We start from the raw sequence: 14,853 nt of genomic DNA, 5'->3' as shown, positions 1-14,853 counted from the left end.
CACACCTGCTGTAACATGACTATTTCAAGGTGTTAGTGTTAATGATGAAAAGTTCAATAGACATTTATGCATTTGCCCCTGCATGTAGTGTATTTGCATAAAGAATATACATTCTATTGTCCATCTGAGGATGGAACTTTTCCTTTGGCATCACTTTAGAATGTAAAAACCTCTCATTGTATCCATCATACTCATTAACAACACAGTAAACCTGACACCCTGTGCTGTAGGTAGACACAGGGAAACATGGCAACTCATTCATATGATCTAGTAGTACACGTGTCAAACTCATTCATATGATCTAGTAGTACACGTGTCAAACTCATTCATATGATCTAGTAGTACACGTGTCAAACTCATTCATATGATCTAGTAGTACACGTGTCAAACTCATTCATATGATCTAGTAGTACACGTGTCAAACTCATTCCACGGATGGTCGAGTGTCTGTGGGTTTTCGCTCCTCCCTATTTAGTAAGGAACTCCCCTCACCTGGTTGTCTAGGTCTAAATGAAAGTAAAAACCAAAAAACCCACAGACAGTAGGCCCTCCATGGAATGAGTTTGACACCCCTGATCTAGTGTATCAGAGTACCATGTTGATTACACCTAACCAAACCTCTCAGATCTCCACAACTGCATAGGTAGAAGGAGCTAGAAGCTATTTGGGATTCTGTGCATGTTTATCTGTCAGTCTCTTTCTCACTCCGTCCCTGGTTCTCTGTCTTCAGCCCGATAACCACAGAGGCAAAGTGGTTCCGACCCACAAAGTCTCCACAAATGATTTTGATAGCAGTCAGGTCCGGTCCAGGAGTCTGCTTCTCCACCCAGTCCAGCAGCAGGGAGAAACTCTTCATCGTTAACTTCCTCATCGTCAGACAGGGGTTGCAGACCACCACAGCAGTATCCTCCGTCAGGTTCAGCCCCGAGGTGAAGAAATGAGCTGTCAATCAAAGAACTCAGCTGTCAATCAAAGGACGCGCACACACACGCACGCACGCACGCACGCACACACACACTAACCTGCTCTTCCTTGGGCCTTCTGCCGCTCCTCCAGGTAAGAAATTATCTCTTTGGGGTCTGCCGAGTCAGTGTACCTGTAAAGGGTCAAAGATTACAGGTTTAACACACACCCACGCACAGAGTCCCACACACAAAGAGTCCCACACACAGAGTCCCACACACAGAGTCCCACACACAGAGTCCCACACACAGAGTCCCACACAAAGAGCGTACCAGTAAGAGATCTTAGACCACAGTTCCTTGTGTTGGTGAAGAATCGTCTCATCGTCATACGAAATGATGACCTGCTGCCCCAGATCCCAGCACTGGCTCAGATAAGGAGTCTCCTAGACACACACACACACACGAGAGTTCATTCACCTTTCATGCCAATAAAACACAGAAAACAATGAACACTTCACTTCCTGAAAACTTAACTCACCCCAACTGGCACCACTTCCTGAAAACGTGAATTCACCCCAACTGGTACCACTTCCTGAAAACGTGAACTCACCCCAACTGGTACCACTTCCTGAAAACGTGACCTCACCCCAACTGGCACCACTTCCTGAAAACGTGAACTCACCCCAACTGGTACCACTTCCTGAAAACGTGAACTCACCCCAACTGGTACCACTTCCTGAAAACGTGACCTCACCCCAACTGGTACCACTTCCTGAAAACGTGACCTCACCCCAACTGGTACCACTTCCTGAAAACGTCAACTCACCCCAACTGGTACCACTTCCTGAAAATGTGAAATCACCCCAACTGGCACCACTTCCTGAAAACGTGAACTCACCCCAACTGGCACCACTTCCTGAAAATGTGAAATCACTCCAACTGGTACCACTTCCTGAAAACGTGACCTCACCCCAACTGGTACCACTTCCTGAAAACGTCAACTCACCCCAACTGGTACCACTTCCTGAAAATGTGAAATCACCCCAACTGGTACCACTTCCTGAAAACGTGAACTCACCCCAACCCTGACTGAGACGGGCAGTAGTGGGGTCTTGTCTATCCTGTACCTGTGGGGGGCAGAGTTTGTCTTTAAACAGCTGAGTGATGTAGCAGACCAGGGCCTGGTGCTCAGAGTCAGTCAGCAGATAGAAGTGGGAACAGGATCACTACCTCCTTCTGGTGCTGCTCCAACCCCCCCCCCCCCACACACACACAGGATTGTGAATAATATTTATAGTGCATATGCTCTCACACTGAGTACAGAAGATTCACACACCAGGATGGCATGTGTGTGTACTATACCGTACCTTTACAGTTTGTAGCGTATAGATTGCGTGTGTGAAGTACAGCGTGTCATCTGTGTTGTGTGTTTTTAGCAGGTCTTGTGTGCTGTGTGTATTTTTATGTTTTTATCGGCGATCCGTAGATCGAAGAACCGGATTCCAGCATCCAACTGATCAGGAATACACCACGCCTATGGAAGCCAAGGACAGGGAAGATCTCTAACTTAGATTGTATATAACAATAATACCCACACACACAGTTATCTGTCTGCAGTGTGTGTGTGTGTGTGTGTGTGTGTGTGTGTGTGTGTTTTTTTGGTTTTATTATCCTTGTGGGGACCAGAATTGCTCACAAGGATAGTTAAACAAGGGAGAAAACAAGGGACATTTCACCAGTCCCCACAAGGAAAAAAGGCTATTTTCGGCTAAGGAGTTAGGTTTAGGATTACAGTTCCAATTAGGATTAGGGAAAATAGGATTTTGAATGGGAATCAATAGTTTGGTCCCCACAAGGTTAGGAAAACCAACGTGTGTGTGTGGTGTGTGAAGCCTGCCTGTGTGGTGGCCCAGCGGTAGACACAGGGGCGTACAATGCAGGGTGTCAGTCGATCCAGAAACTGCAGGAGAGTGTGTATCCAGGCAGTAACTCATACTGTCATGACTCCCTGCAAGCGGAGACAAAATGAAAGACACAAAAGCACAGTCATATGACATCAAGGAAAGGAACTGAATAGGTTTGAAAAAAACAGGCTTACTTCCTCTAATGAAACTCGTGACAAATGTTTTTCCTAGGCTAGTTCCATATGAACAGTGTAATGAAACAGGCAGGGAGAAGGTCTCGAACACTCAACCTTCTAGCCCGAAGTCCAGCGCGCAATCGATTGTGCCCCAAAAGCATGTTCAGTGGCAGAGTCGATATCCGCGCTTATAAACCCAGGGTCGTTACAATAGCTTGTGCTCTAAACTCTATTCTATATGAATCTCTTTTTGTAATCGAAATAAAAAAGGATAACAGTAGGCCACCACTCGACATTATTAAGTTCATTCTCACAGTGGGTATCGCCAGGTCCCAAAGCGGTGTACCCCACAGTTCCTCTGGCAGCTGAGACGTCCAGTCTGCGTTTGTGGACGATGCGTCTCCGCGCTCCATTTCCACCGCCTATTGACATCTACTATTGATGATAGCTTGTAAACAGCGAGCGGAATGTAGCAGGACCACAGTTAAAATTCTGTAAATATGTTCACCCGGGTCTGTGACTAGAAAGAGATGAAAATGCCCTTTCCCATTTGGTCCTATTCTTGCTTCCGCATTATCTTCTGTACTAAGAGGAAATTCCAGTTACCCCAAGAAAAAAAACATGCATGAATGCCGCGTGATGTCGGGCAGCAATGGCATAACAGCGAGAATTGTATCAAAATAAGAGTCCTCATACAAACTACCTATCAATTTGAGCTTTTTTATTGGACAGAATATGTACAATAGCCTACTAATACATTAAGTACAATAACTATAACTGAGGCGTGTTGAGTTTTGCTTAAAATCATAAAGTCACATTATTTTATTAGTGAGATTAGTGGTCAGTGGACGCAGTTCAGTTGTGCAGCCGAGTTACTGGCTGATCATCATGGAATGATTGACAAGGGCCGGTTTCCATGTTTCCATTGCGTCACTCATCCAGTGAATGAATTTGCAGGAATGCCCTTTGCACCCAGGCCTGTGATCTGCAAGGAGAATAAAACACAGGCTGAATGAAACACACACCCCAGTGGCGGTCGGTGCGGTTTAAGATGAGGGAGGAATATTTTTTATATTTATGAGCATGGCCTTATTTCTAAGACAGCATATTGGATGACTGTCATTCATATTCCATTCACCCAGCTCAATGTAAACAATAGGTTTAGGCTACTACATGATACAAAGTGTTTCCCTATACCTATCATGAGGTTACTACAACCTAGCTAGTATATAAAAGTATGAAAATGTATGCACTCACTACTGTAAGTCACTCTGGATAAGAGTGTCGCTAAATTACAAAAAAGGTTTCTAACATAGGTCGAGAGACAAAGTGACAAACAGTGACACATTCAATACCGCCTTGCACACTCTAGCTGATCTAGGTTGGAATCACAAGTTCAAAAAGTTGCAAACAAGAGTTTCTATTGGACAAAATAGCTAGGTTTATCCCTGTTTCATTCTGTTTGCTTCCGTTTAAGAAAGGTGTTTCAACAGAATCGGCAGAATGAACACACCCCTGATCACCAGCACACGCAGTTCACTTTCATAGCAGCCACATACAAACGGCATTATCACTTTGCTCGTGGTTTAATTCCTTCTCGCATCTACGCACTCTCCTCCTCTCACCTTTTCCCTTCCCTTGTGGCCTTTAGTGCACAACACAACAGCTGTCTGACCAGGCAAGAAAATAAACTTTTCAAGCCAAACCTTCATACCATAACCGCTACACACAGCCAACATCGTTGTCACCATATTAGCTAACGTCATAGTCAACATAGCTACTAGAACAAATGTTTCAGTAAACCCGCTACAATCACGCTGTACAGTGTACAGCAAGCAGTTACACTGTGGTGGCAATACATTTATAAAACCAAAAGATTACCTTGACTTGGAAGAGTTCCAGTGTTGGATAGCCTTAGCCAGCTAGCTAACACAAATAGCATTCTTCTCTGTTTGAGCCAGATGTTTGAATAGACTAAATTAGGTAAGTGAAAGTGAAAAAAATACAATGAAATATGCCTAGCTCTCTCTCTCGCCCTCTTTTTCTCTCTGCTGCTTCTCCTTAATTTAAGAAATTAATTTGTTAAAAACTGTTCAATTATAGTCTCTCTCTCTCTTTGAGTCAACTACTCCCCACATTTGATGCACTGCAGTGCTAGCTAGCTGTAGCTTATGCTTTCAGGACTAGATTCATTCTCTGATCCTTTGATTGGATGGACAACATGTCAGTTCTTGCTGTAAGAACTCTGATATGTTGGAGGTCCTCTGGAAGTTGTCATAATTACGAAAGGGGTTGAGAACCATGAGCCTCCTAGGTTTTGTATTGAAGTCAATGTACTCAGAGGATGGAAAATAGCTGTCCTCTGGCTACACCATGGTGCTACCACAGAGTGCTGTTCAGGCTACTGTAGACCATTACAAAACAGTGTGTTTTAATCAGTTATTTGGTCAAATGTGAATATATTCAGTATCGTTTTATCTAAAAAGGATAACTTTTTTAATGTTTCAATATTTTTTCTTTTTCTGAAATTTACTGAGTAGGATGGTCCTCCCCTTCCTCCTCCGAGGAGCCTCCACTGACACACACACACACACACACACACGTACCCTAAAGACACAGCCTGCCTGCGGTTGCTTGGCCATGTCTGCCTCGTCCATTCCCTTACAGGCTGAGGTCACGTACAGATCTGAATAGTCTCTACCCCCGAAACAACATGATGTTGTCTTATCCACCGGTAGCTTCACTGTCTGCAAACGCACCCCTGAGAAGAGGGGGATCGAAGATGGAGAGAGGGAGAAAAGCGAGAGGGAGGCAGCAGAGAGAGAGATAGAGGGAGAGGGGACAGAGAGCGAAAGGGAGAGGGGACAGAGAGAGAAAGGGAGAGGGGGCAGAGAGATAGAGGGAGGGGGCAGAGAGATAGAGGGAGAGGTGGCAGAGAGATAGAGGGAGGGGGCAGAGAGATAGAGGGAGAGGTGGCAGAGAGATAGAGGGAGGGGGCAGAGAGATAGAGGGAGGGGGCAGAGAGATAGAGGGAGGGGGCAGAGAGATAGAGGGAGGGGGCAGAGAGATAGAGGGAGGGGGCAGAGAGATAGAGGGAGGGGGCAGAGAGATAGAGGGAGGGGGCAGAGAGATAGAGGGAGGGGGCAGAGAGAGAGGGAGAGGTGGCAGAGAGATAGAGGGAGAGGTGGCAGAGAGATAGAGGGAGGGGGCAGAGAGATAGAGGGAGGGGGCAGAGAGATAGAGGGAGGGGGCAGAGAGATAGAGGGAGGGGGCAGAGAGATAGAGGGAGGGGGCAGAGAGAGAGAGGGAGGGGGCAGAGAGAGAGAGGGAGGGGGCAGAGAGAGAGAGGGAGGGGGCAGAGAGAGAGAGGGAGGGGGCAGAGAGAGAGAGGGAGGGGGCAGAGAGAGAGAGGGAGGGGGCAGAGAGATAGAGGGAGGGGGCAGAGAGATAGAGGGAGGGGGCAGAGAGAGAGAAAAGGAAAGGGGATTGGTGGTTTTTACCTTCATATTACAATATACTGTAACTGTTATGCTCTGACACACATAAGCAGGTACACACACACCTGTCTGTGGGTCAATCTGAATCACTCTGCCTCCATTGTAGCAGGCAACCCAGAGTCTACCGTCTGCGTCAATACACATTCCATCAGGAATCCCCTCCCCCTCCTCCATCTTATACACCATCCGCCGGTTACCTACACGCACACACACACACACTCACAAGGCTGTCGATGTATTACAAGGTTTATGTGTGTGTGTGTGTGTGTGTGTGTGTGTGTGTGTGTCTCACTGATACTCCCGGTGTTGATGTCATAGTTGAAAGCTTCCACAGTGTAGGTGAGGCTGTCTATGTAGTAGAAGGTTTTGTGGTCCAGAGACCAGTCCAGACCGTTTGAGATGTCCACCTGGTCAAGTAATAAAATAGCAACATAAAGGATAGCTTCTGTCTCTTTTCATCTAATACCTTATAGGATTAGTTGGTACTGTATATCTCACACTAACACGTAACTGTTTACGCTAGAAACATTCCACTTCCAGCCCCATGTATCACCTGATTGAAATGTTTGACTACAATGTGGTCCTTGTTCAGGGAGAACAGAGAACCCTGCTTCAGCTCTAGAACTGTAGGACGTTCCTCCATCGCCATGGTACCTGACAGAACACAGTTAACAGAACATGACATGGAACACAAAACAGATGCGGTAGAAGAGAGCTTGATGGATTAATGGATTGTCAAATGAATTGATCTATCAATCTCTACCTGCAAAGAGGCGTCCAGCTGGGTCCACCTTGCCGTCATTAAAACGGTTGTTGGGTTTGTCTTCATCGATGACAGCGATGGTGGAGATGGACTTGGACTCCCAGTCCAGCGCTCCAAAACTCCGTCCCTCTCCGATCAAATAGCCTCCAGACCGCCGAGGGACCGCACAGCCCACAAACTTCTCTGGGGGGAGGAGTGGGGATTGGGGGAAGAGAAGAGAGGGGAAAGGTGAGGAGGGTGCAGGGAGAGGGAGCAGGGAGAGGGTGCAGGGAGAGGGTGCAGGGAGAGGGAGCAGGGAGAGGGTGCAGGGAGAGGGTGCAGGGAGAGGGTGCAGGGAGAGGGAGCAGGGAGAGGGTGCAGGGAGAGGGAGCAGGGAGAGGGTGCAGGGAGAGGGAGCAGGGAGAGGGAGCAGGGAGAGGGGGCAGGGAGAGGGGGCAGGGAGAGGGAGCACGGAGAGGGAGCAGGGAGAGGGAGCAGGGAGAGGGAGCAGGGAGAGGGTGCAGGGAGAGGGTGCAGGGAGAGGGGGCAGGTGCAGGGAGAGGGAGCAGGGAGAGGGGGCAGGGAGAGGGAGCAGGGAGAGGGGGCAGGGAGAGGGGGCAGGGAGAGGGTGCAGGGAGAGGGAGCAGGGAGAGGGGGCAGGGAGAGGGGGCAGGGAGAGGGAGCAGGGAGAGGGTGCAGGGAGAGGGAGCAGGGAGAGGGTGCAGGGAGAGGGAGCAGGGAGAGGGAGCAGGGAGAGGGTGCAGGGAGAGGGAGCAGGGAGAGGGTGCAGGGAGAGGGAGCAGGGAGAGGGAGCAGGGAGAGGGAGCAGGGAGAGGGAGCAGGAAGAGGGAGCAGGGAGAGGGTGCAGGGAGAGGGTGCAGGGAGAGGGTGCAGGGAGAGGGAGCAGGGAGAGGGTGCAGGGAGAGGGGGCAGGGAGAGGGAGCACGGAGAGGGAGCAGGGAGAGGGAGCAGGGAGAGGGAGCAGGGGAGGGTGCAGGGAGAGGGAGCAGGGAGAGGGAGCAGGGAGAGGGAGCAGGGAGAGGGTGCAGGGAGAGGGGGCAGGGAGAGGGTGCAGGGAGAGGGAGAGGGGGCAGGTGCAGGGAGAGGGAGCAGGGAGAGGGAGCAGGGAGAGGGAGTAGGGAGAGGGTGCAGGGAGAGGGAGCAGGGGGAGGGTGCAGGGGGAGGGTGCAGGGAGAGGGAGCAGGGAGAGGGTGCAGGGAGAGGGAGTAGGGAGAGGTTGCAGGGAGAGGGAGCAGGGGGAGGGTGCAGGGGGAGGGTGCAGGGAGAGGGAGCAGGGGGAGGGTGCAGGGGGAGGGTGCAGGGAGAGGGTGCAGGGAGAGGGTGCAGGGAGAGGGAGCAGGGAGAGGGAGCAGGGAGAGGGTGCAGGGAGAGGGTGCAGGGAGAGGGAGCAGGGAGAGGGTGCAGGGAGAGGGAGCAGGGGGAGGGTGCAGGGAGAGGGAGCAGGGAGAGGGTGCAGGGAGAGGGAGTAGGGAGAGGGTGCAGGGAGAGGGAGCAGGGGGAGGGTGCAGGGGGAGGGTGCAGGGGGAGGGAGCAGGGGGAGGGTGCAGGGAGAGGGTGCAGGGAGAGGGTGCAGGGAGAGGGGGCAGGGAGAGGGAGCACGGAGAGGGAGCAGGGAGAGGGAGCAGGGAGAGGGAGCAGGGGGAGGGTGCAGGGAGAGGGAGCAGGGAGAGGGAGCAGGGAGAGGGAGCAGGGAGAGGGGGCAGGGAGAGGGTGCAGGGAGAGGGAGAGGGGGCAGGTGCAGGGAGAGGGAGCAGGGAGAGGGAGCAGGGAGAGGGTGCAGGGAGAGGGAGTAGGGAGAGGGTGCAGGGAGAGGGAGCAGGGGGAGGGTGCAGGGGGAGGGAGCAGGGAGAGGGTGCAGGGAGAGGGTGCAGGGAGAGGGAGCAGGGGGAGGGTGCAGGGGGAGGGTGCAGGGGGAGGGTGCAGGGAGAGGGAGCAGGGGGAGGGTGCAGGGGGAGGGTGCAGGGAGAGGGAGCAGGGAGAGGGTGCAGGGAGAGGGTGCAGGGAGAGGGTGCAGGGAGAGGGAGCAGGGAGAGGGAGCAGGGAGAGGGTGCAGGGAGAGGGTGCAGGGAGAGGGAGCAGGGGGAGGGTGCAGGGGGAGGGTGCAGGGAGAGGGAGCAGGGAGAGGGTGCAGGGAGAGGGAGTAGGGAGAGGGTGCAGGGAGAGGGAGCAGGGGGAGGGTGCAGGGGGAGGGTGCAGGGGGAGGGAGCAGGGGGAGGGTGCAGGGAGAGGGAGCAGGGAGAGGGTGCAGGGAGAGGGAGCAGGGAGAGGGTGCAGGGAGAGGGTGCAGGGAGAGGGAGCAGGGAGAGGGAGCAGGGAGAGGGTGCAGGGAGAGGGTGCAGGGAGAGGGAGCAGGGAGAGGGTGCAGGGAGAGGGAGCAGGGGGAGGGTGCAGGGGGAGGGTGCAGGGAGAGGGAGCAGGGAGAGGGTGCAGGGAGAGGGAGCAGGGAGAGGGAGCAGGGAGAGGGTGCAGGGAGAGGGGGCAGGGAGAGGGTGCAGGGAGAGGGAGCAGGGAGAGGGAGCAGGGAGAGGGGGCAGGGAGAGGGAGCAGGGAGAGGGGGCAGGGAGAGGGAGCAGGGAGAGGGAGCAGGGAGAGGGAGCACGGAGAGGGAGCAGGGAGAGGGAGCAGGGAGAGGGAGCAGGGAGAGGGTGCAGGGAGAGGGAGCAGGGAGAGGGAGCAGGGAGAGGGAGCAGGGAGAGGGTGCAGGGAGAGGGGGCAGGGAGAGGATGCAGGGAGAGGGGGCAGGTGCAGGGAGAGGGAGCAGGGAGAGGGAGCAGGGAGAGGGGGCAGGGAGAGGGAGCAGGGAGAGGGGGCAGGGAGAGGGAGCACGGAGAGGGAGTAGGGAGAGGGAGCAGGGAGAGGGAGCAGGGGGAGGGTGCAGGGAGAGGGAGCAGGGAGAGGGAGCAGGGAGAGGGTGCAGGGAGAGGGGGCAGGGAGAGGGTGCAGGGAGAGGGGGCAGGTGCAGGGAGAGGGAGCAGGGAGAGGGAGCAGGGAGAGGGGGCAGGGAGAGGGAGCAGGGAGAGGGGGCAGGGAGAGGGAGCAGGGAGAGGGAGCAGGGAGAGGGTGCAGGGAGAGGGAGCAGGGAGAGGGAGCAGGGAGAGGGGGCAGGGAGAGGGTGCAGGGAGAGGGAGCAGGGAGAGGGTGCAGGGAGAGGGAGCAGGGGGAGGGTGCAGGGAGAGGGTGCAGGGAGAGGGAGCAGGGGGAGGGTGCAGGGAGAGGGAGCAGGGAGAGGGTGCAGGGAGAGGGAGCAGGGGGAGGGTGCAGGGGGAGGGTGCAGGGAGAGGGAGCAGGGAGAGGGTGCAGGGAGAGGGAGTAGGGAGAGGGTGCAGGGAGAGGGAGTAGGGAGAGGGTGCAGGGAGAGGGAGCAGGGAGAGGGTGCAGGGAGAGGGTGCAGGGAGAGGGAGCAGGGGGAGGGTGCAGGGAGAGGGTGCAGGGAGAGGGAGTAGGGAGAGGGTGCAGGGAGAGGGAGCAGGGAGAGGGTGCAGGGAGAGGGTGCAGGGAGAGGGTGCAGGGAGAGGGTGCAGGGAGAGGGTGCAGGGAGAGGGAGCAGGGAGAGGGTGCAGGGAGAGGGAGTAGGGAGAGGGTGCAGGGAGAGGGTGCAGGGAGAGGGTGCAGGGAGAGGGAGCAGGGAGAGGGTGCAGGGAGAGGGAGTAGGGAGAGGGTGCAGGGAGAGGGAGCAGGGGGAGGGTGCAGGGGGAGGGTGCAGGGAGAGGGAGCAGGGAGAGGGTGCAGGGAGAGGGAGCAGGGGGAGGGTGCAGGGAGAGGGAGCAGGGGGAGGGTGCAGGGAGAGGGTGCAGGGAGAGGGTGCAGGGAGAGGGTGCAGGGAGAGGGAGCAGGGAGAGGGTGCAGGGAGAGGGAGCAGGGGGAGGGTGCAGGGGGAGGGTGCAGGGAGAGGGAGCAGGGAGAGGGTGCAGGGAGAGGGAGTAGGGAGAGGGTGCAGGGAGAGGGTGCAGGGAGAGGGAGCAGGGGGAGGGTGCAGGGGGAGGGTGCAGGGAGAGGGAGCAGGGAGAGGGTGCAGGGAGAGGGAGTAGGGAGAGGGTGCAGGGAGAGGGAGCAGGGGGAGGGTGCAGGGAGAGGGTGCAGGGAGAGGGAGCAGGGGGAGGGTGCAGGGAGAGGGAGCAGGGAGAGGGAGCAGGGAGAGGGGGCAGGGAGAGGGAGCAGGGAGAGGGTGCAGGGAGAGGGAGCAGGGAGAGGGAGCAGGGAGAGGGTGCAGGGAGAGGGAGCAGGGAGAGGGAGCAGGGAGAGGGAGCAGGGAGAGGGTGCAGGGAGAGGGAGCAGGGGGAGGGTGCAGGGAGAGGGAGCAGGGAGAGGGTGCAGGGAGAGGGAGTAGGGAGAGGGTGCAGGGAGAGGGAGCAGGGAGAGGGAGCAGGGAGAGGGTGCAGGGAGAGGGAGCAGGGAGAGGGTGCAGGGAGAGGGGGCAGGGAGAGGGCCGGGGGGAACCAGGGAGGGTTGTAAAAAGATAAATACAGAACATGACAGGAGTATAAGGTGTGCTGTTGCTACCTCATAGCCCAAACAACCTGCATGAAGAACAAACTGGATCTACAAAATAGAAGTTCAATGAAAAATATCTTTATTGAACCTTAGTGGTTATGACATGTTTACCCGGGGTCACCGCTGCCTTTCTGATTGGTTTACCTGTGGCCACTGTCTCTTTCTGATTGGTTGTTGAGTTCCAGCGGTGGATCTTCTGTCCTGATATGTCCACAAAGAGCAAAGTTCCTTCTTTCTCCTCCCACACCGGCCCTTCTCCGATCTCACACCTCTCTTTCACCACACACTCCACCTTCACAGACATGACTAAAGCCATTTGACACACACACACACACACACACACACACACACACACACACACACACACAGTAGCCCAGGGGCATCATGCACCTCAAAAATCTGAGTGTAATATTCGTATGTGTAAACATACTGAATTGTAATTGGATGCCTTTTACCGCCGTATCATACTGCGCTATGATTGGTTGAGGCCACACAGGTGGTGAGGTCATCTTCGATTGATCATGGTATGAGACACGTGAACATGCCAGTTATAGCTAGCTAATAAAGAGCTGCGTTTAGAAATATCCTGTCCTACTGCATGGTATTATTTTGTACAAAGCGCGTAAAACAAGACACTGGGGGGCACAAAGTACCCAAGGATGGCTGGGGGAGATCCGGGTCTTTTAGATTTACCACTAAAAGTATATCACTTTTGCAACAAACAGTGAAACTGAAGTCGAAAACATCTGGTTTCCCATAAAAAAAAGTTTTTTTCCCCCCAATAAAGTTACTCTTAAAACTTTAAGAACACCTGCTCTTTCCATGACATAGACTGACCAGGTGAAAGCTATGATCCCTTGTTAAACTCACTTCAAATCAGTGTAGATGAAGGGTAGGAGACAGGTTAAGAATGATTTTTAAGCCTTGAGACATGGATTGTGTATTTGTGCCAGTGAGAGAGTGAATGGGCAAGACAAAAGATGTAAGTGCCTTTGAACAGGGAACTCTGCGAGTTATACACAGTAGCCTGCACAGCTGTTGAATTATCTCTACTTCACTCACTCTCATTTCTGTAAGTAGCCCCCATATAAATGCCTGCACTACAGCGATTTGTTTTTACTTTTAGCCAACTGTTGGCTCGGGCTAGGATACTATAACTTGCAACTTCGTTTATGATTTCTCAGAAAACACATCGTACAGACACGGCAACATTACCTGTTTTAAACGCCGAAGTCGCCTGAAATGCTTCTGAATCGCGTGACAGCAACTATTTCTCCGCTCACAGACAGACAGGCATAGACAAATAAACAGACCATGTGACAGGGGTAGTCCCGCTCCCCCAGCGGTACCTCTTTCTCAACTGAAAAAGCATGCCGTCAGCAAAAATAAAGCGTCGTAAATTCAGACATAAATTGGAATTTATACTGTAACATTTCGCATGAGTAGGCGTGTAGTTACGGTATTGCTGTTGAATGTCGTCTATCCACATTTATGCACCTCCTTTTCTGACCTGATGCTTTTAGACAATAGCCTATATGCCCTGTTGATTGTTACAGAAAGCAACAGTAATTTAGAGTTTCTTGTTTTCTACAGCGGCCTAGTTCCCATAATGTTCCCCATAGGACACCGATCCCATTCCTGAGTACCAGTGTTCCTCTATCGTTTTGTAGCTCCTTTACAAAGGAATTCATTTATCCAATGATACAACATGAGACAACGGTCTGCAGTGTGTGAATAACACCAACATGGTTTCATTAATATGACAATCACATGATCTGGAGAGGAGAGTCAGTAACACCAGCAGTTTACAGCAGACAGTAAATGGGAGCAATCTGTGCTTCTCAATAGTCAAAAGTGGTGTCCGCACTTCTCTCACTTCCTTCCTTTGAACAGATTTGAAAACACAGGATATACAATATGAATGCAATTCATTGCGAATTGTGATGATTTCACTGCATCTCTTGGCTAAAACAGACAGTCGAGAGGCACATTTCTTTCATGATTGGTAGTGCTGTTGATATCAGCTTGTCTAACCTCTGTGTGTGTGTGTGTGTGTGTGTGTGTGTTAGCTTGGAATGTCTTTCTTTCCCAAATCACTCCTTCCCCTCCAACCGCGGTAGAAGCAGGACATGGGCTGGAGCTGGGCTGGAGCTGGGGTGAATGGTGGTTGACGGGTCACTTTTCAACAGCAACAGCTCTTAGTGCGTTTTTGATAGGGCTCACTTTGTGACAGTGAGATATTTTGTGGTTTGAATAGGATTTCAGGAAGGTCACTTTTTGGCGGCAGTGGATCTGGCTCGGTTGAGTCTCTCCAGCAGGGCTCGGTCTGTGGTGGGAGAACAGCGGGACAGGACCGTGCTGATCTCTCCTTCACTCCTCCTCTCTATAGCTGCCTCGGCTGCCCCCTCCAGATCACTGACGAGGAGAGAGAAGGGTAAAGAGAGAGAGGAAGAGGAGTTTAGCTTCTGCACACTGGACACACACGCACACACACACACACACACACAAACTCACCCTATGGCCAGGTGGGCTTTGACCTTTTGCTCTGGGGTCACCTTGGAAACATACTTTTTGGCCTCGTACTTATTGTGTTGTTTCACACACACCTCCACAAAGGGCTAAGAGAGAAAGAGAGAGGTTAGTTACGTAGCTAAAGTTGTATAAAGGTTATAAATGACCTGTCAAGTAGCGTATTGGATGAATAACATTGTATAAAAGGTTATATAAACAACATACTAGATAGCCGATGGGGGACTTCTTGCTCTTGGCAAATTTCTCCATCTCCTCCCAGTCATCCTTCTCTGCCAAAGCTGTCAGCTTCAGCCACCAGTACCTGACCACAGTGACATCATCAATAAGGGACGACACAGTGACAGCAATGTGTAGTTTTATCTCGTCTTGATTATTGTCCAGTCATTAAATAGTAAATAGTACCTGCAGAACACCAGTCTCAACGTCAACACTGAAGAGGGTACTCCAGGATGCTGGCCTTCTAGGCAGAGTTGCAAAGAAAAAGCCATATCTCAGACTGGCCAATAAAAGTTAAAGATTAAGATGGGCAAAAGAACACAGGCACTGGACAGAGGAACTCTGCCTAGAAGGCCAGCATCCCGGAGT

At 52.7% G+C, this 14,853-nt stretch overlaps 3 protein-coding genes across 3 annotated transcripts in view; all 3 read right to left on the bottom strand.

Moving 5' to 3' along the window:
• Window positions 1–59: 59 nt before the first annotated feature.
• LOC106574967 (PI-PLC X domain-containing protein 1) lies at window positions 60–3,417 on the bottom strand. The gene is made up of 6 exons (XM_082962425.1): window positions 3,300–3,417; window positions 2,803–2,913; window positions 2,273–2,373; window positions 1,236–1,348; window positions 1,023–1,096; window positions 60–942 (listed from the first exon to the last, which is right to left on the bottom strand). Exons 1-6 carry the CDS (start codon window positions 3,415–3,417, stop codon window positions 683–685), a joined length of 777 nt encoding a protein of 258 aa, XP_082818551.1. The 3' UTR covers window positions 60–682.
• Window positions 3,418–3,692: 275 nt separating this feature from the next.
• On the bottom strand, window positions 3,693–13,010 carry rgn (regucalcin). Its single transcript, NM_001141394.1, is given in 8 exon segments — window positions 3,693–3,970; window positions 5,592–5,746; window positions 6,548–6,679; window positions 6,775–6,889; window positions 7,036–7,136; window positions 7,246–7,428; window positions 11,881–12,042; window positions 12,952–13,010. Coding segments are annotated over 7 exon segments (897 nt in total). The 5' UTR covers window positions 12,041–12,042; window positions 12,952–13,010; the 3' UTR covers window positions 3,693–3,919.
• A 448-nt stretch (window positions 13,011–13,458) lies between these two features.
• The window catches only part of LOC106574734 (vacuolar protein sorting-associated protein 16 homolog), a 16,290-nt gene continuing 14,895 nt past the window's right edge, over window positions 13,459–14,853 (bottom strand). The window contains exons 17-19 of the mRNA XM_082963030.1: window positions 14,473–14,569; window positions 14,251–14,354; window positions 13,459–14,151 (exon numbers count right to left, since the gene is read on the bottom strand). Of these exons, the coding sequence (XP_082819156.1) occupies window positions 14,007–14,151; window positions 14,251–14,354; window positions 14,473–14,569 (346 nt within the window). The 3' untranslated portion in view covers window positions 13,459–14,006. The remainder of the gene's footprint in view (window positions 14,152–14,250; window positions 14,355–14,472; window positions 14,570–14,853) is intronic.

The sequence above is a fragment of the Salmo salar genome, chromosome 16 (assembly GCF_965601325.2).
Source record: "Salmo salar chromosome 16, fSalSal1, whole genome shotgun sequence".
NCBI classification, from domain to species: domain Eukaryota; kingdom Metazoa; phylum Chordata; class Actinopteri; order Salmoniformes; family Salmonidae; genus Salmo; species Salmo salar.
Note: the sequence above shows the minus strand (reverse complement) of the source record. Positions and strands in the feature narration are given on the sequence as shown.

Coding starts and splice junctions, on each gene's coding strand:
- LOC106574967 (XM_082962425.1), bottom strand. CDS start 3,417: ATGTCAATAGGCGGTGGAAATGGAGCGCGGAGACGCATCGTCCACAAA. Junction 1,349..2,272: donor ATACGCTACAAACTGTAAAG/GTACGGTATAGT, acceptor GTGTGTGTCTAG/GAGACTCCTTATCTGAGCCA. Junction 1,097..1,235: donor TGGTCTAAGATCTCTTACTG/GTACGCTCTTTG, acceptor GACCCTTTACAG/GTACACTGACTCGGCAGACC.